Source organism: Doryrhamphus excisus, linkage group LG6 (assembly GCF_037039965.1).
Source record: "Doryrhamphus excisus strain RoL-2023G ecotype Guam linkage group LG6, RoL_Dexc_Guam_v1.1, whole genome shotgun sequence".
In the NCBI taxonomy this organism is placed as follows: Eukaryota; Metazoa; Chordata; class Actinopteri; order Syngnathiformes; family Syngnathidae; genus Doryrhamphus; species Doryrhamphus excisus.
In genome coordinates, this window is record NC_136362.1 from 1,673,986 (window position 1) to 1,693,870 (window position 19,885).

At 38.2% G+C, this 19,885-nt stretch overlaps 4 protein-coding genes across 4 annotated transcripts; 1 reads left to right on the forward strand and 3 right to left on the reverse strand.

Moving 5' to 3' along the window:
• Positions 1 to 65: 65 nt before the first annotated feature.
• Positions 66 to 10,938, reverse strand: LOC131138479 (BTB/POZ domain-containing protein 10-like). Its single transcript, XM_058087428.2, has 9 exons — positions 10,818 to 10,938; positions 9,584 to 9,755; positions 7,588 to 7,808; positions 5,786 to 6,050; positions 4,704 to 4,806; positions 3,395 to 3,515; positions 2,390 to 2,587; positions 2,207 to 2,317; positions 66 to 981 (listed from the first exon to the last, which is right to left on the reverse strand). The coding sequence occupies exons 2-9, from the start codon at positions 9,676 to 9,678 to the stop codon at positions 596 to 598; spliced, it is 1,500 nt and encodes a 499-aa protein (XP_057943411.2). The 5' UTR covers positions 9,679 to 9,755; positions 10,818 to 10,938; the 3' UTR covers positions 66 to 595.
• A 4,472-nt stretch (positions 10,939 to 15,410) lies between these two features.
• Positions 15,411 to 18,013, forward strand: LOC131138789 (uncharacterized). Its single transcript, XM_078791098.1, has 2 exons — positions 15,411 to 16,072; positions 17,647 to 18,013. The coding sequence occupies exons 1-2, from the start codon at positions 15,530 to 15,532 to the stop codon at positions 17,791 to 17,793; spliced, it is 690 nt and encodes a 229-aa protein (XP_078647224.1). The 5' UTR covers positions 15,411 to 15,529; the 3' UTR covers positions 17,794 to 18,013.
• LOC131138793 (phosphatidylinositol N-acetylglucosaminyltransferase subunit Y-like) lies at positions 18,010 to 18,330 on the reverse strand. Its single transcript, XM_058088025.2, has one exon. The coding sequence runs from the start codon at positions 18,328 to 18,330 to the stop codon at positions 18,118 to 18,120; it is 213 nt and encodes a 70-aa protein (XP_057944008.1). The 3' UTR covers positions 18,010 to 18,117.
• Positions 18,331 to 18,365: 35 nt separating this feature from the next.
• pyurf (PIGY upstream open reading frame) lies at positions 18,366 to 19,796 on the reverse strand. Its single transcript, XM_058088023.2, has 2 exons — positions 19,531 to 19,796; positions 18,366 to 18,510 (listed from the first exon to the last, which is right to left on the reverse strand). The coding sequence occupies exons 1-2, from the start codon at positions 19,734 to 19,736 to the stop codon at positions 18,366 to 18,368; spliced, it is 351 nt and encodes a 116-aa protein (XP_057944006.2). The 5' UTR covers positions 19,737 to 19,796.
• Positions 19,797 to 19,885: the final 89 nt, after the last annotated feature.

The following is a 19,885-nucleotide window of genomic DNA, read 5'->3' on the forward strand; positions in this document are numbered from 1 at the left end:
AAACAGCGACCCCCGGTGGTACAACGTAATATGACACCCTAATATGGCCGGTCATAATTGTGATATTTGTTTGGAACCACAACTGCCAGTTGAATTGACTGGACGTCATCACCTAAAATGGGAAAAACAGCGCCCCCTGTGGTACAACGTAATATGACACCCTAATATGGCAAGTCATAATTGTGCTATTTGTTTGGAACCACAACTGCCAGTTGAATTGACTGGACGTCATCACCTAAAATGGGAAAAACAGCGCCCCCTGTGGTACAACGTTATATGACACCCTAATATGGCAAGTCATAATTGTGATATTTGTTTGGAACCACAACTGCCAGTTGAATTGACTGGACGTCATCACCTAATATGGGAAAAACAGCGACCCCCGGTGGTACAACGTAATATGACACCCTAATATGGCCATTGGAACCACAACTGCCAGTTTAATTGACTGGACGTCATCACGTAATATGGGGAAACAGCGACCCCCGGTGGCACAACGTAATATGACGCCCTAATATGGCCAAGCAATGTTTCCCATATCATTGAGGTGAGTTGCGTTGTGCTGAGGGTCAAAGTTCAGCCAGCAAAAGTTGCGTCACTCAGACGGGGACCCGTGGGGGTCTAACTGGGACCGGTGGTGGTGTTGGTAAAGTGCCTGAGTATGGTGCATCTCCCCGACACTCCGTGAGGTATTCGAGTCCAGACCTTCCGGCACCTGACCCCACCCCGACTGAAGAAACGTGTCCGGGCTCGGGTCCAGTTCGTCCACCCTCGGACCCAGCAAATCCGGGGAAATGTCTGCGGCGGGGACCGCCAGGTTGGTGGTGGACTTGGACTTGACGCACTGGAAGTCCACGTGGCGGCTTTTGCCCTCCTCCTTCTCCCAGGACATGCGGATGAAAGGACGCTGGACGTAGTTGTAGATGACCTCTGGGCGACCTCCGGGCCGCCGCTTTATCTTCTCTTTACAGGTGGGGTAGCCTGCGTTAAATGTAAAATACAAGAGCATTTATAAAATATTTCAATAATTTAATTTTTAGTACAAAAATGTTACAAATGTAAATACTAATTCAAAATATTCTAGCATATTTTGTGTATATTTTAATAATTACATGTTTCATTAAACAATAAAAATGTTAATACGAATTTTACAACACATCAATTTTATTTTATATATAAAATGTCCATAACACATTTTTTTATATTTTACCAATTTTATTTTTTTATATAAAATGTCCATAATAATTAAACACGAGCATATTTTTTTATATTTTACCAATTTTATTTTTTATATAAAATGTCCATAATAATTAAAAACATTAGCATATTTTTTTATATTTTACCAATTTTATTTTATATATATAAAGAAATTCCATATTAAATAAAAAACATGAGTATATTTTTTGTATATTTTACCAATTTTATCTTTAATATAAAAATGTCCATAATTTAAAAACAAGCATATTTGTGTATTTTACTAATTTTATTTGATAAAAACAATAAAAATGTCAATAATACTCTTATCTTTTCTATGTTTACATAATTTCATTTTTAATATAAAATTTGTCTTAAAATGTCAATAATACCAATTAAAAGAAATACTTTGGTAAAAAATACATGAGCATATTTTTGCATATTTTACCAATTTTATTATATTTTATATTATATATATATATAAATGTCCATAATAGCTAAAAAAAAAAAAAAAACAGCATAGTTTTTGTATATTTTACCAATTTTATCTTTAATATAAAAATGTCCATAATAATTAAAAAAAACACATGAGCAATTTTTTGTATTTTACACATTGTAAAATGTCAATAATACTCAAAAAATACACTAGCTTATCTTTTGTATGTTTACATTATTTCATTTTTAATATAATTTTCTTTAAATGTCAATACCAATTTAAAGAAATACTTAAAAAAAGTATATTTGTCTATTTTACAAATAAAAATGTTTATATAAAAACTAAAAATGTCAATAATACTAATTTTAAAAGTACAGAAGCATATATTTATTATTTAAGTTTATTATTTATTGATTAATTATTGATATATATATATATATATATATATATATATATAATTGGTATATTGGAATGATGAACGTAAAAGAAATGACCATGCGTGACCAGAGGTGGACTAATGGCGCCCCCTGCTGTCCAAAGAGGAAGGTGCAGGCTATAAAAAACGTCTCTACGTACCTTCGATGCCCAGGCGGATCTTCTTAAGTCCTCGGTCCTTGAGGACGGACTTGGCCACGTCTCTGTTCTCGATGTACTTGAAGAAGCGGTAGAGTTTGGTGCTGTAGATGACTGCGCACGCAACAACAAGACCGGAAGTAAGACTCGTAAGACGTGCGAGACAGGAAGTGCGGCGGCTCTTACTTTGAGAGTACTCCTCCCCCATCTGCGGCGGGTACTCTTCGTCCCAGTCCACCACGTCGTCGTCGGTGAGCACCACCACGTGACACTCCCTCTCCCCGCCCCGCGCGCTGGCCACCATGACCGGAAGCACCATCTCCTCCAGGTAGCGTTCAAACTGCCGCCTGGCCCCGTCGTTGGACAGCTCGTGCATTAGGGCGCCTGGCCGTTTAAAAAGGAGAGACGAGCTCCGTGATTGGTTGGTCCGCGCCGGTACCGGCACGTGCTTCTCTCTTTGATCGCTGTGTCGCTTTATCTTATTGGCTAATATGCACGTAATATCACGTGACGGAAGAAAAAAGGAGCCTGGCTGGAGTCGCGCGTGCCGTCGCGTGCATTCTTAGCCCCGCCCTTCACCTGTTTGTATATCTTTGCCGCGTCGTTGGACAGCTCGTGCATCAGGGCGCCTGGCCGTTTAAAAAGGAGAGACGAGCTCCGTGATTGGTTGGTCCGCGCCGGTACCGGCACGTGCTTCTCTCTTTGGTCGCAGTGTGGCTTTATCTTATTGGCTAATATGCACGTAATATCACGTGACGGAAGAAAAGGAGCCTGGCTGGACGCGCGCGTGCCGTCGCGTGCATTCTTAGCCCCTCCCCTCTCCTCGCCTGTTTGTATATCTTTACCACGCACTTAAAAGGACACACGGATGAAAACAAACAAAGAAAGTTGGACCGGAAATGAAGTTATAAAACTGCAAAAATGACCAAAAAATATTAATTTTTATTTTAATAATTTTTATTTTCGTATTCTAACCAAAAAAAAGGTGATTAAATGAATCATGTCGCCGAGGCGCCGCTGTACTGAACATCCACACCAGAGGGCGCTGTTGGGCCGTTTATTACAAAGTCAACCTCAACTCATCGTGACCCACTGAGCCACCCGCGCACGCGCGCACACACACACACACACACACACACACACACAGTGATAAAAACAAGGCGGAAGGGCGGGAAGCGGTGATGTACTCACTCAGATCTCTGCACTTGATGGTGTTGTAGTTGAAGGAGACGCACAGGTAGTCACATGACTCCCTCAGCTCAGGAATGGAAACGCCGTCGGGGCAGCGGATTATCCCCGATTTGTAGTAATCCTGCCATTTTCAGCACCGCACACCAGTCAAGACACGCACGCACGCACACACACACCGGCAAAGGACGGAAAACAAGAAGACGCCATTACCGACGCTGCTCCACTCACCCGAGCGGCGGCGGCAGTGGTGGTAGCGGCGGCGGCAGGGAGAGAGCGTGGAGGAAGTGGGGGGGAGGAGGGCAGGTGCAGCAGAGTCCGGCAGCATCCCGATAGCTAAATAAGGCGGGCGGGTGGCAGGGGTGGGGGGGGCGGGGGAGGCTGAAGAAGAAGAAGACACGTCGTCACCGCTCTCTCCCTGCTCCACTTTCCAGGCCCCCCTGCTGCTGCCATGGCAACCATCACCCGCTACACACACACACTACTGTACACTACACCATTTAAAGGCATACATTACAAAATTAGACAACTAGTTAAACAGAAAAAAAGGAAAAATAATTTTAAATTACTTTAAAAATATATTTTCAAAAACAAAAAAATGAAAATATAAAAAATATATTAATATTATATTATATTACTTTATTGTTATTGCTCATATCACTGGTCCAGGGCAACAAAATGCAGTATTATTAAACAACTAGTTAAAAAAAAGAAAATAATCGGTAAAATTACCTTAAAAATATATTTTCAAAAAACAAAAAAATGAAAATATAAAAAATATATTAATATTATATTATATTACTTTATTGTTATTGTTCATGTTACTGGTACAGTGCAACAAAATGCAGTATTATTAAAAAATAATGAAACAAAAGGAAACAACTTTCTACATAGATAAAAAAATTGAAAAACAAAAAACAAAAAAAACAGCAAAAAATTAATTAAAAAAAATGTTTTCGTGATTGCCATGAGCACTGTAATTGACATTAGAACCACCAGATGGAACTCAAGTACAGTGTACCTGTGCACTTAATGTCCGCCCCGGTTAGCATGTTTTTTGGTTAACATCCAAAATTTTGCCTTGGCTTGTTGACACTGCCATATTGGATCAAGCGGCCAACAAGACTTCCTTGTGTCTGGTTTTGTATGATTTTCTATGGGAAACTTTGCTTTGGTTAGAGTCCGTTTTTGTTTGAGTCGGATGTTAACCAAGGAACGACTGCATCTGAACGTGCGTAGGCTGCCTTATTCACAAGCTAGTGGGCTGAAACCGACCTTTGCGGTTGTTGTATGAAGAACTAAGAAGACTTACCAGAATGGCTCTGAAGACAGTGGAGCTGATGCCGTCAGCTACCTCGAACTCTCCTTTTTCATTGGGCCTTGTGAAATTGTTGTCCCGCCCTGAGCCAAACATCCTAGAAGCAAAACAAAGCATCATGAAGCTCTGAAAATGCAAAAAATATTAGTATAATTGTTAGCATTCTAACACATAGCATAATAGCACTGTTTGTGTAAGTGAAGCTCTGAAAATACTAAAAATATTCATATAATGGTTAGCATGCTAACATGTTGATATTAGCATTCTAACACCTAGCATAACAGCACTAAGTGTTTGTGTAAGTGAAGCTCTGAAAATGCTAAAAATATTGGTATAATGGTTAGCATGCTAACATGTTAATATTAGCATTCTAACACATAGCATAATAACACTAAGTATTTGTGTAAGTGAAGCTCTGAAAATGCTAAAAATATTTGTATAATGGTTAGCATGCTAACATATTAATATTAGCATTCTAACACATAGCATAATAACACTAAGTGTTTGTGTAAGTGAAGCTCTGAAAATGCTAAAAATATTCATATAATGGTTAGCATGCTAACATGTTGACATTAGCATTCTAACACTTAGCATAACAGCACTAAGTGTTTGTGTAAGTGAAGCTCTGAAAATGCTAAAAATATTCATATAATGGTTAGCATGCTAACATGTTGATATTAGCATTCTAACACCTAGCATAACAGCACTAAGTGTTTGTGTAAGTGAAGCTCTGAAAATGCTAAAAATATTTGTATAATGGTTAGCATGCTAACATGTTAATATTAGCATTCTAACACATAGCATAATAACACTAAGTGTTTGTGTAAGTGAAGCTCTGAAAATGCTAAAAAATATTCATATAATGGTTAGCATGCTAACATGTTGATATTAGCATTCTAACACATAGCATAATAACACTAAGTGTTTGTGTAAGTGAAGCTCTGAAAATGCTAAAAATATTTGTATAATGGTTAGCATGCTAACATGTTAATATTAGCACTCTAACACATAGCATAATAGCACTATGTATTTTGAAAGAACTTCCCTGGAGGGAGTTTACGTGTTTACGTCTTTACCTGCCCAGCATGGTGTTGGGTTGGGCTGTAAAGATGGCAGGATCCACCACAAATCTTGTATTGTCCACAATCAGCGTCACCCGCTCTCCCACGCGCTGGCCGCCACGATGACCCTCTTTACCGCTGAGGTCGTACACAAAGATCATGTCGCCGGGGTGGAGGTCCCCCGCAGCAGATGCTCCAACATTTGAACATGGAAAAGAAACCCTGGGGGGACGTGGACTGGAAGATCTGGAGGATGAGCCGCCATCACCACGTTCTCGGTCTAAGGGGGCGGGGAAAAAGACGGTGTGGATGAAACCATTGCGTCTTACATCTTACACCTGTTAGTGGAAAATCATTGGTGTAACATTCTGCTTAGGCGCTTGTTGTTAGCATGCTAACATGCTAATTTTTGCATTCTAACACCAAGCATAATAGCACTAAGTGTTTGTGTAAGTGATGCTCTGAAAATGCTAAAAATATTAGTATAATGGTTAGCATGCTAACATGTTAATATTAGCATTGTAACACCTAGCATAATAGCACCAAGTGTTTGTGTAAGTGAAGCTCTGAAAATGCTAAAAAATATTAGTACAATGGTTAGCATGCTAACATGTTGATGTTAGCATTCTAACACATATAGTAGCACTAAGTGTTTGTGTAAGTGATGCTCTAAAAATGCTAAAAATATTAGCATAATAGTGAGCATGCTAACATGTTGATATTAGCATTCTAACACCTAGCATAATAGCACTAAGTGTTTGTGTAAGTGAAGCTCTGAAAATGCTAAAGATATTAGTACAATGGTTAGCATGCTAACATGTTGATATTAACATTCTAACAGCATAATAGCACTAAGCGTTTGTGTAAGTGAAGCTCTAAATGCTAAAAATATTCATATGATGGTTAGCATGCTAACATGTTGATATTAACATTCTAAAACCTAGCATAATAGCACTAAATGTTTGTGTCAGTGAAGCTCTGAAACTGCTAAAAATATTAGTATAATGGTTAGCATGCTAACATGTTGATATTAGCATTCTAATACCTAGCATAATAGCGCTAAGTGTTTGGGTAAGTGAAACTCTGAAAATGCTAAAAATATTAGCATAATAGTGAGAATGCTAACATGTTGATATTAGCATTCTAACACCTAGCATAATAGCACTAAGTGTTTGTGTAAGTGAAGCTCTGAAAATGCTAAAGATATTAGTACAATGGTTAGCATGCTAACATGTTGATATTAACATTCTAACAGCATAATAGCACTAAGCGTTTGTGTAAGTGAAGCTCTAAATGCTAAAAATATTCATATGATGGTTAGCATGCTAACATGTTGATATTAACATTCTAAAACCTAGCATAATAGCACTAAATGTTTGTCAGTGAAGCTCTGAAAATGCTAAAAATATTAGTATAATGGTTAGCATGCTAACATGTTGATATTAGCATTCTAATACCTAGCACAATAGCACTAAGTGTAAATGCTAAAAATATTTGTAGGATGTTAGCATGCTAACATGTTGATATTTGCATTCTAATATCTAGCATAATAGCGCGATGTGTTTGTGTAAGTGAAGCTCTGAAAATGCTAAATATATTAGCATAATGGTGAGCATTCTAACACATAGCATAATAGCACTATGTGTTTGTGTAAGTGAAGCTCTGAAAATACTAAAATATTAGTATAATAGTTAGCATGCTAACATGTTATTAGCATTCTGAGTACCATTCTATAGGCGCGTAAAGGTGATTATAGGGGTGTTATTTCATGTCTTGAGGGCTCTAATAATGTTAAAGTAGACGTCTGCTGCCCTCACCGTGCTGCCGGGTGGGGGAGGCCACGTTCCTGATGCAGGGGGTCAGCTGACCCTCTCCTCTCTCATGGGACGAGTCACGGGAGCGGTCAGCAGAGCGCCTCCGCTGCTCCCGGCCATAAACGTTCCCCTGCCGGCCGTCGCCGTACAGACTCATGGTCCCCCCGGTCCACCTCTGCTGCTGCTGGGCGCAGTCGAGTACTGACACGCCACACTGTCTGTCCCTAAGACAGGACACACAAACACAAGTCAACAAAGATGGACCTTAAGGGGTTCTAAGTGGGGATTCAAAATGCCTGTCTCACAAGACTAATTTATGAAAATTGACTTTTTAAATATAATATTTGGAAAATTAAGAAACAGAAGAAAATGGGGGGAAACTGCAAAATAAAGTCAAAATATTAAGAGATGACTAGGAAAAAAAGTTATAATAAATAATATAAATAATTTTAGTACCATAAAGTTGAAATATGAAAGAAAAAAAACACTTTTTTAAGTAATATAAATAAAGAAACCAATGAATGAAAGTGTCATTTTTGGAAAATTTGGTTATGGAAAGTTCTCATAAAAAGTCATAATTCCAAGAAGAAAGGTTATACAGCTGGGGAGAAATTATAATATAATAATAAATTTTTGTACCATAAAGTTGAAATATAAAAAGCAAATTTTTTTTAAGTAATATAAAAAAATGAAAAAAAGTAATATTAGAAAAAAAAATGAATGAAAGTCATTTTTGGAAAATTAAGTTATGAAGAGGTTACAACAATAAGGTGAAAATATTATGGGAATAAAGTCAAAATTACAAGAAAAAATATTTTTTTAAATTAATATTAGAAAGAAAATGAATGAAAGTCATTTTTGGAAAATGAAGTTATGAAGAGGTTACAACAATAAAGTGAAAATATTATGGGAATAAAGTCAAAATTACAAGATTTTTTTAAGAAATAGAATGAAAATGAATCAACGTCATTTTTGGAAAATTCAGTTATGAATAGTTTACAAAAATAAAGTGAAAATATTATGGGAATAAAGTCAAAATTACAATATTTTTTTTGAAGAAATATTAGAAAGAAAATGAATGAAAGTAATTTTTGGAAAATTCAGTTATGAAGAGATTACAAAAATAAAGTGAAAATATTATGGGAATAAAGTCCAAATTACAAGAAAAAAAAGAAGAGTATGAGCGTTATGAGAGTAAAGTAGCATGAAGTCAAAATATTAAATAGAAAATATTTAAAAAGGCAATATGAGAAAGAAAACAATGAATGAATAAAGTTTGTGAATGGATGCGAGCGTGAACGAGTCCCGACTGCCATTGGCTGGCACCAGTCCCCCCCCCCCAACCGGTATAGGCTCCAGCGGCATGGCTCTTAAAATAGAACATTGCAGATCCTTGCTGCAAATAATATAAAATTTATCACTGCTATGCGTTTTACGTTTAAAAAAATAAACATGAGTTGGTGGTGTGATGAATCGATGCATAGAATAGAGCACAGCTGCAATGTCCTTGAAGACCGGGGTCACAGCGGCGGGGTCCTCAGGTGACATCTAATAGTCTGGACCACCTTGATGCAGAAAAATCTTCTCACTTGGTATTTCATATAATATGGTTAATATATATTAAAGAAAAAAGTCAGAGATTTCCGAGAAAAAGATAAAATAGAAGCGTACAAAGTAGCCGGAACAAAGGAAGTGAGGTCGGTGTCTCCAGGACTTGCATCAGCAGCAGTCTACGGCGTTGTCATCACCACGTGCACATGCATGCGTTATAATTCGATATCATGACACACGATACACGCTTCCATGGCGTTCTATTAAAAGCAAGAGGTGATGCTCTCAATTATTTAGCGACACCCTGCAAAAAATAGCAGCAAGCAGCATCCAAAAAAAAAAAATCACTGATTTTTTTTAACTGCAAAACTAACAGAACACATAGATTATACAGTATATTGAAAAAAAATGACAATAAAGTAACAAAACAAGCAAGCATCCCACCTACCGGTGCTTATCGGAGGACCAAGAGAAGACAAAGCAGCAAGGGATGAGACAAAAGCCTCGTCTTCCTCCCAACAAAGCCTCAGCATCCTGGCTCATCACTTGCCCGCTCCGTGGGCATCCTTTCCGGGACTCCTTTCAGGGATTCCGTCGGCACTCCGGTTCCTCGAACACCGCTTGTCGAAAGAAGAAAAAGCGGGCGAGGGTGACGAAGAAGAACCAAAATATGCAGCGGCGAGTCATTGACAAGAGAGGCGTTCAAACTCTCCGTGACTGAATCACTGCAGTGCTGCGTTCAGGTGCCGCTCGGGAAAGCCGGCTTCGCGTTTACCTTAATGAGGCACAATGCTGCTCGTAACTGATATGTGTTAACATTAACATTGTAATTACATTTCGTTAGTCTTATAATCCTTTTCGGTGTAAAAACTGTTTAAAAATATGTTTTAAAAAAGTCTTTTTGGCCTGTTTGAAGCAAAGACGACCGACAATGCATTAATAGTAAGTATTGCTTTTAAAGTAGCTAACGTGTACTGAATTAGAAGAAATTATTGAACTATTATCGTCACTTTTTATAGTATTACGAACTTTTTGGTGATGAATGTTAACTTTAACAACACCCTCTAAGAGGTCTTGGCTAACTTGAGTCCAAAATGTGACTTTACCTTGACGTGAAATATCCACATTTGACGGTTTTTACACAGTTCGGTTCATTAAATCAAAATTTAAAAAGTACGTTTTCCCTCGAAATGAATTTAAAAGAAAACTACGCATTTTTTTTTACCATTTTGTCGTCCATCTTGAACTAGTACTAACTTCGGTTGTTGTTGTCATCAAAGATGGTTGATATCCTCCACTTCTCGCGAGATACAACGAGGCTTTTTCGGGACTTCTTTATATCGACGTGAAACGTGAAAAATTTAAGTTTTTTTTCACCTCACAGTCCACCTTAGAAATATATTTTCCGTCCAGTCCTCCATCTTGAACTCCACACACATATTGGACCTTCTTCCTTGCTATCGTTTGTCCACTGCTACGATACGTGAACGTCGCCCGCCATTTTGGTTGTCAAACCTTCGCTGTAAATTAATACAATTCTATACAATTTTAGAACATCAAATGCGTATGCGAATGTATACACGACGGAAATTGATTTTCTAGAAATGAAGTACATTTACATGTAGTCTATTCGTTTACAGAGCAGCCTTGATACATACAAAATGGCGGCAACGGCGACTTACGACTCAGGGCTCGCAGCGACGTCTCCTTAAAATATACATGTTCATATCTTAAAAATAACGACGGTCCACTTCTCGCGAGACATTGAAAAACTTCCTGGTGTCTCAAGACATCGTTAATTTGACGTGAAACGTCCACATTTGAAGAGTTTTTGACACTTTTTGCACTCTTTGGAGCTTATTGGTTGCTATCACCGACTTCTCGCGAGACATGACAAGTCCCGTTTGTACAAACGCATAGTTGAAAAATTATATATAAACAATATATAATTTATAAATTGTATATATAATTAAAATATATATTTATATAATTAAAAAATATAGAAATATATAATTTATGTAAATATATAATTTTATAAATATAAAATGTTATTAAAAAATATATAAAATTATAACATTCATTCAAATAATCAACACAGGTATTTTTAAGATGTATTGTGATACAAACAATCATGCATTTCAACTTACAAATGTGTGCTTATGCATATTTGAGTTTTTAAATAACAATTTAATCAATAAAACTACAAAGTGAAATGACAAATAAAACCATATTTTAGCGTGCAATTACCGCACTAAACTCAAGAGTGTTTGGAGAGCAGGAGCTTGTGAAACATATTCAGGGCTTCCTGGATCTCCTCCGCCGTCAGGCTAATTGGTTCCCCAGGAAAGAACCCGATCCAGTTCCACGGGCCGTGAGCCGGGGCGGTGTGGAGGCCTTGCAGCCTCACCTGCAGCCAATCACGGCGCTCCTGCACCTGTCTGACCTCAGCACGGTCGTGCATGAGCTGGACCTCGCTCACCGTCCTCTTCCTGGATACACGACACAAGGTGGTTCAAATCCCGTCCTGCCAAGACACCGTATCAGCGTCGTTTCTTACCTCAGGGGGAGACCTTCCGTCACGGTGAAGACGTACCAAATGTAGAAGGTCGCCAGGAATAAAGTTCTCATGACGGACTTCAGAGCCTGGTTCACAACAAAGGCGGTATTACACAAATCCTATAAAGTACATATGATAGTGAATATCATTTTGAAAAGTCAAAATATGAAGCAAAAAAAGTCTTATTATACAAGAAAAAATAATAGGAAAAATAATGCAATTTAAGTCGCATAAAGTCAAAATATTAAAGAAAAATATTATTCTAAAGTAATAAGAAAACTGTGAATAAAATAGTAATTTTTTGGAAAAATAGGTTGTGGAAAAGTTATGTTATAACAACAACAAAGTTAAAATATTATGAAAATAATTTTTTTTAATGAGAAAAGTTGTTGTAATTTTATGAGAATTAAGTTCAAATATTAAGAGAAAATGTCTTATTCTAAAAAGAAAAATTCACATTTTCACCAGAATTATATTATTGTATTATTAAGAAAAATAATTTTAGCAGCATTAAGTTGACTGAAATAGTACTTTTTAAAAAATGATGTAGAAAAGTGATAATAATGCAACAAAAAGATAATAAAATAAAATAAAATAAAATAAAATAAAATAAAATAAAATAAAATAAAATAAAATAAAATAAAATAAAATAAAATAAATAAATAAATAAATAAATACATAAATAAATAAATACATAAATAAATAAATAAATACATAAAATAAAATAAAATATTCAGAAAGAAATATGCTGCTGATGAAAAGCATGAGAAAAGAAGGGAGTGTACGCCATTTAAATGTAAGTACGTACCATTTATGATGGCGCCTGTCAGTGATGCCATGAGCGGCGGACTGCAGGTCTTTTATAGGCGGGGATCAGGGGTGGGGGCGGTTGGGGGTGCCAATGAGGAGCTATCGTCATGAGTGCTGATGACTTGTTGTGTGACTCAGCCTTCCACACAACACTATGGATGGATTTACTACTGCCATTGACCGCTGGCACGTCTCCGTGGTTACGTGAGGACATAAGCAGGAATCTACACACCAGCCTCCCGAAAAGCCACTTTTACACCCACTTGACGTCAGTCAAGGTATCTAAATAGTACATATGAAAGGGGTGTCCAATGCAGCCCGGGGGTCATTTTCTATTGGCCAACAGCTGTCATTTTTGAAAAGAAAACCTTTTTGCTTTATTACACAATATAATACACATATCAGAGAAAATATGAGATATAGTAAACTGGTTTACCACCTTGTAAATGTTTTTTACATTATTAGAGCCCTCTAGGCATGGAATAACACCCCTATAGTCACCTTTACACTTCTATTATCCAATATAGTAGACATAATAAGACATATAAGACATAGAAAACCTGTTTACCACCTTCTAAATACGCTTTTTAACATGATTAGAGCCCTCTAGACATGAAATAACCCCCCTATAGTCACCTTCACACTCCTACTACCCAATATAGTAGACATAATAAAAGAAAATGAGACATAGAAAACATAGAAAACTTGTTTAACATCTTCTAAATATGCTTTTAAACATTATTAAAGCCCTATAGACATGGAATAACAACCCTATAGTCATTTTTACACTGCTATTACCCAATATAATAGACATAATAAGACATATAAAACATAGAAAACCTGTTTACCTCCTTCTAAATTTGCTTTTTAACATGATTAGAGCCCTTTAGACATGAAATAACACCCCTATAGTCACCTTCACACTCCTATTACCCAATATAATAGACATAATAAAAGGAAATAAGACATAGAAGACAGATAAAAAACTTGTTTAACATTTTCTAAATATGCTTTTAAACATTATTAGAGCCCTCTGGTCATGTAATAACACCCCTATAGCCATTTTTTGCACTTCTATTACCCAATATAGTAGACATAATAAGACATATAAGACATGGCAAACCTGTTTACCACCTTCTACATATGCTTTTAACCATGATTAGAGCCTTATAGACATGAAATAACACCCCTATGTCACATTCACACTCTTATTACCCAATATAGTAGACATAATAAGACATATAAGACACAGCAAACCTGTTTAGCACCTTCTAAATATGCTTTTAACCATGATTAGAGCCCTAAAAACATGAAATAACACCCCTATAGTCACCTTTACACTCCTGTTACTCAATATAGTAGACATAAAAGAAAATAAGACAAAGTAAAGCTGTGATTAAAGTCTGTTGTTCCGCCCATCAAGTTTGGTGCTTGTGTGTCTCAGCCAACATTACAGTAACATTACTGACACCTAGTGGTCTGTGTACAACACTATGTATCATCATCTTTTACTTCATTTAGACGCTTCAATATATATATTTGTAATATATATACATGTGTATATTGTTTACTAATAATAAGCCACATTCAACCAAAACATCCTGATTAATTAATATATTTTCATATAAGTGTTATATTACACAATATTTATATATTATGTAAAAGATAATGCAAAATTAAATAGTCTTTCAATCCGGCTGTGAATCGGCAATCTTTTTCTTCTTTCCACAGAAGATCGACACAATAACTCATCTACTCATTACCGCCCCCAACCGTAGCTACCTTCAATTACACCTACTTTGAGGCTCCGATGAGGAACATGAACTGCTCATGGTCTTCTCATTTTTTTCTGCAGTTGAACACAAACTTTCAGGCTGTTTTTAATACTCTCTCCCGCTTCTATTAATCGCAACCCAGTCGATATTTGGACCATTTTTAATCGCCCCTTTTAACTTTGCGTGATGTTAACTAAACTAAACGTGATGTTATTGAATGCAACGTTCAGGCGGCGGCTCCTTTTTGATGTAGCGAACACTACTTTTTTGCTAACCTCTCAGCTCGTTTAAGTACGTTTTTAAAAAACACTTTGAGGTGGATTAACTACTTAAAAATATTTCAAGTAATGGAATTACTTTGACGTTACTAAACGGGGTATATACCATATAGCACACTGACATGTAAAGACTTTGAAGCCAAATGACGTCAAAAAGGTACGGAGATGTGTTCAATTAGCCTAGCAAGTCTTTCGAAGGTACAGTATGTGACATATAAACATGATATTGCCATATTACTATTTCCACACTAATATTTAGTATAGCCGTTATATTTACAAGTTAAAAAAAAACACTACCGTGTTTGTTTAAATATTTGTTTAAACATGTAACAGAATGTAGTGACTTTCAGTGTTGCTAGCAACTAAGCTAGTAACGCGGTAGTACCGAACGTGACGTGTAGACATATTGCCATATTATTATCATAAATCGGTGTTTAGATATGAAAATCAGTATGTTTACTTTATTTTCTCATGTCAGTTGTGCAGTTGAAAAAAAAAACAATTTTTTGAAATTTTCCCTGATGGACAGGCATATGGGAGCAGAGGAGGACATCTGGTGGGAATCCTCAACCTCACCCGGGAAAAGGAAGAGGAAAAAGGAGTCAAAGAAAACCAGGAAGACGCCGAGAAGCAAAGGCAGCATCCCGGCAAAAGCAGACCACCACGAGAAGAGAAAAGAAGAGCGAAAGGAGTCAAAGGTGAGAAAGAAAAACAAGAAGAAGACAAAGAAGAAGTGTGTTGATTTCAATAAAACCGCCGTGCCCCACAAAAAAAGCCAAAGAAAAAGGAAAGTGGGCTTTGATTTGTTGTCCACGTCCATCCTTGTTAAAGACCCCGCCTTTGCGTCGCTAAGACAAGACCAGACACAAGAAGACGAATGTCAACAGGAGGACATCAACAGCCAGGACTTGTTCATCACCCAGAAGACGTTCAGAGCATCCACCCCCGAATCGGAGGACACGCCCCCACCGGCGATGAGGACACATCACTCAGAAACATGGCGCCACTCGCCCAGGAAGAAGAAACTTTCACTGAAAACAGGGAAGGACGGAGCACAAAACAGGAAGTGTTTTGACTTGCGTGGAAGTCTTGCCAAGTTAACCGATGCGTCCCCACGGCTAGCCAAGCGTAGCAAGCGTGCGAACGCCCGGAAGACGTCCCTCAAAGAAACGGCGAGCACGTCCACGCAGACGCAAAACTTCTTCACCGCTCCTCTGCTGTCCTCCTACGTGTGCAGACCGGCCGGCTCGGAAGACGTCCAGCCTCTCGACCTCAGCCTGCCGCATCGAGTCAGACGAGACCTCAGCGGCTGTTTAGCAGGAAGTGATGTCACCGAGATGTCATCATCTGGACAAGGAGAGGAGCGTGCGCCTTCAAGGAAGGACCTGGAAGTGAAGACAGAAGCTGGTGTTGGACAAAGAAGAGGAAAAGGCGAGACCACGCCGAGTTCTGCGTCGGAGTCAGAGACCAAGTCCGCCTCCAGCGACTGCAACCCGGCACCCTGCCACAGCACAAAGGTGACACGTCGTAACACGGTTATGTCTTATTTTCTCTTATTATGTCTACTATATTGGGTAATAGGAGTGTAAAGGTGACTATAGGGGTGTTATTTCATGTCTCGAGGTCTCTAATAGTGTTTAAAAAGTCTATTTAGAAGGTGGTAAACATGTATTATATGTCTTATTTTCTCTTATGTCTACTATATTGGCGACTAGGCGTGTAAAGGTGACTATAGGGGTGTTAGTTAATGTTTTGAGGTCTCTAATCATGTTTAAAAAGTATATTTAGAAGGTGGTAAACATGTATTCTATGTCTTATTTTCTCTTATGTCTGCTATATTGGCGACTAGGAGTGTAAAGGTGACTATAGAGGTGTTATTTCATGTTTTGAGGTCTCTAATCGTGTTTAAAAAGTCTATTTAAAAGGTGGTAAACATGTATTCTATGTCTTATTTTCTCTTATGTCTGCTATATTGGCTACTAGGAGTGTAAAGGTGACTATAGGGGTGTTATTTAATGTCTCAAGGTCTCTAATAGTGTTTAAAAAGTCTATGTAGAAGGTGGTAAACATGTACTGTATGTCTTATTTTGTCTTTTGTCTGCTATATTGGCTACTAGGAGTGTAAGGGTGACTATAGGGGTGTTATTTCATGTCTCGAGGTCTCCAATCGTGTTTTTAAAAGTCTATTTAGAAGGTGGTAAACATGTATTCTATGCCTTATTTTCTCTTAAGTCTGCTATTTTGGCGACTAGGAGTGTAAAGGTGACTATAGGGGTGTTATTTAATGTTTCGAGGTCTCTAATCATGTTTAAAAAGTCTATTTAGAAGGTGGTAAACATGTATTCTATGTCTTATTTTCTCTTTTGTCTACTATATTGGGTAATAGGAGTGTAAAGGTGACTATAGGGGTGTTATGTCATGTCTTGAGGTCTCTAATTGTGTTTAAAAAGTATATTTAGAAGGTGGTAAACACGTATTCTATGTCTTATTTTCTCTTATGTCTGCTATATTGGCGACTAGGAGTGTAAAGGTGACTATAGGGGTGTTATTTAATGTTTCGAGGTCTCTAATCATGTTTAAAAAGTCAATTTAGAAGGTGGTAAACATGTATTCTATGTCTTATTTTCTCTTTTGTCTACTATATTGGGTAATAGGAGTGTAAAGGTGACTATAGGGGTGTTATGTCATGTCTTGAGGTCTCTAATCGTGTTTAAAAAGTCTATTTAGAAGGTGGTAAACATGTATTCTATGTCTTATTTTCTCTTATGTCTGCTGTATTGGCGACTAGGAGTGTAAAGGTAACTATAGGGGTGTTATTTCATGTCCATAGGGCTCTAATAAGGTTTATTTAGGTCCTAAACAAGTTTTCTATGTCATATTGTCTCGTTATGTCTACTATTACGGGCTAATGGGGTGTAACGGTGTCTACAGTACACAGCACATATTTAGTACACAGAAAGATACACACAAAAAGCCTGGAACCGCCCTAGAGGAGGGACAGGGTACCGTCCTGACGCATATTCCTAATACATACAGTGTATACCGTTTTGCACTGCATGACATGACCTATACTGTACATATGATCCTCTAGGTCAGACCCGTGCAGATGAAACTCAACGAGTCGTTTTTCTTCAAGACCAAAGGGGACGGAAGTTCGCCGCGACCCGAGTCACCGCTCATGAAACTTACTGACGGCGCAGCCAGCCAGCGAGACAAGAAAGGCAAGAAGGGACGCTGACACGCTCCGTTTTGTCTCATTCCCCCCAACCGGTTACGGTTCCACGTTCATTCGCTTGACATTGTTGTTGCTTTGTTGACAGAATATGAAATCTGGACTGGATTATGTTATAATATTTAGCATGTTTTCACAACCTACGACTAAACTTGGTGGCTCCACTTCAGTTTTTTCACATGTTCTAAACATCAATAACACAATGATATGCCGACATAAATATGAAATTCATATTAATCTTTATTGAACTGGTAATATGTTGTAATTAGTTATATAAGTCTTCAAGCCAAGTGAGCTTTGAATGGGCATCATTTGTATTCTTAGTCCAGATTAATTGTGCCTGAAGAGCTTGATTCCCATCCAGCTCCACAGGTGGAAGAAGACATAGACGGGGATGGTGACGGGCAGCAGGAGGCTGTAGAAGCAGACGTTGTTAGCGCTGGTGCAGCCCTGAGGGAAGTTCTCATCCACCGCAGCGGAGTAGAACAACCCGAAAAGGGACACCATGGGGACCAGGCCGACCATCACCGACAGGGAGAACATGATTGCCGACTTGGTGGATCGATCGACCGATGCCTTCAGGATGGAATATGCTGTCCTTGTGCGGGTGCTGACTTGGGTAAGAGTCTGGCTTCCTGGGGGATCATGTTGGGGATGCCGTCCGTGATGGGGTACGCGATGCCCAGCTCGTCATTGATCAGCTCGTTGGTCTTTGCATCAAACCTGGAGGTTGGACAGCGTTTAGAAAAGCGTGAGGTGGACACGTCCGTACGTAGTTAGCCATGTAGCTTCGTTAACAACACATGGCGGCTTTAACCCAGAGCACATGGGGACATCATTTTGATGTTTCCACTGATATATAAAGGCAAATGGATGTGACTCAAGTCGTATCTATGCCAGAAAATTCGCTAAAAACTCATAATTATGACATAAACATCATAATTATGAAATAAAAAAATCTAACTATGAGCTAAAGAGTCAAAATTAGAGTGAAGAAAAATGATGACATAAAAAGTCAAAATTATAAGATAAGAAGTCAAAATTGTGGGATAAAACATCTAAATGAGGAGGTAAATATCATAATAAAATGTCAAATAATGAGACAAAAGTGCCTATGAGCTAAAAAGCCAAAATTATTAGTCAACTTTTAGCTAAAAGTTACAATTATGACAAGTCATAATCATGAGAGAAGAAAGTCATGCTTTAAAAGTCGGAATTATGAGCTAAAAACTCATAATCATGACAAAATAACGTCATAATTACATAATCAAAACTCATAATCTATTTGTTGAGTACGCTTGAATATTCAGTTATGAGGTGCAGACTGCGCATGTGCCGCCATCTTCACTGCACTCGGCACATGCGCAGCTTGTATCTCATAATTGGGGCTTTTTAATGTCATAATTATGTTAAACCGTTGGGATGTTTTATTTATTTTGAGTAGCGGAAATGGGCTTCCATAAGTTGGTGAGAAAGAACACAAAAGTCCTCGCTGATTAAAATACTGCTGCGTCATTGTCAGCTAGTAAGTTAGCGTTGACTCTTCAAATTAACATGACAATGGTTGGGACCGGATGTTAGCATTTTACTTGCAAAAGACGAGAAAACGTCTAGAACGTCTAGTTGTAGAACGTCTAGTTCTAGAACGTCGTCCCTTGACTACAAGGGATGAATATGGAAATGAAATTATGCATTTTTAACCGATTTTGGCTATGCGAAGGCAAGCTAGCACCGGAAGTGTACCTGAGTGGCTTCTTGGACAGCGGGCATACCAGGAAGTCCAGCAGGGAAGAGTCAAAAGTCTTCTGCGTGTCGTCCTTCACGTCCGTCAGAGTCCTCAGTGGCGTAATAAAAGCAGGTAACGGAGCTCGCACGGAAGCCGTGCGTCGGACGCCGTGACCCACAAGCTCAGATTCAGTCACGAACCTGACCAAAACATTCCGCAACATGACAAAGACGAATCGACAAGGTTGGCGGCCAGAGTATTCTAAACCGGAAGTGTGCTACACCAATGTACTTCCGCTCCCTTTGTCCCCCGTTTCATTCGTCCGCCTTATTTTTTGTTTAATAACTACACCGTTTCGTGTCATTCTGCTGC

What these genes read in the sequence shown, in the direction of transcription:
- LOC131138479 (XM_058087428.2), bottom strand. Translation starts at nt 9,678, where the DNA reads ATGAGCCAGGATGCTGAGGCTTTGTTGGGAGGAAGACGAGGCTTTTGT. An exon ending in CTCCCCCACCCGGCAGCACG is followed by an intron (nt 6,051 to 7,587) that starts GTGAGGGCAGCA and finishes CCGCCCCCTTAG; the next exon opens with ACCGAGAACGTGGTGATGGC. An exon ending in CATCAAGTGCAGAGATCTGA is followed by an intron (nt 2,588 to 3,394) that starts GTGAGTACATCA and finishes TTAAACGGCCAG; the next exon opens with GCGCCCTAATGCACGAGCTG.
- LOC131138789 (XM_078791098.1), top strand. Translation starts at nt 15,530, where the DNA reads ATGAGGACACATCACTCAGAAACATGGCGCCACTCGCCCAGGAAGAAG. An exon ending in CACCCTGCCACAGCACAAAG is followed by an intron (nt 16,073 to 17,646) that starts GTGACACGTCGT and finishes ATGATCCTCTAG; the next exon opens with GTCAGACCCGTGCAGATGAA.
- LOC131138793 (XM_058088025.2), bottom strand. Translation starts at nt 18,330, where the DNA reads ATGTTCTCCCTGTCGGTGATGGTCGGCCTGGTCCCCATGGTGTCCCTT.
- pyurf (XM_058088023.2), bottom strand. Translation starts at nt 19,736, where the DNA reads ATGTTGCGGAATGTTTTGGTCAGGTTCGTGACTGAATCTGAGCTTGTG. An exon ending in CTGTCCAAGAAGCCACTCAG is followed by an intron (nt 18,511 to 19,530) that starts GTACACTTCCGG and finishes TCCAACCTCCAG; the next exon opens with GTTTGATGCAAAGACCAACG.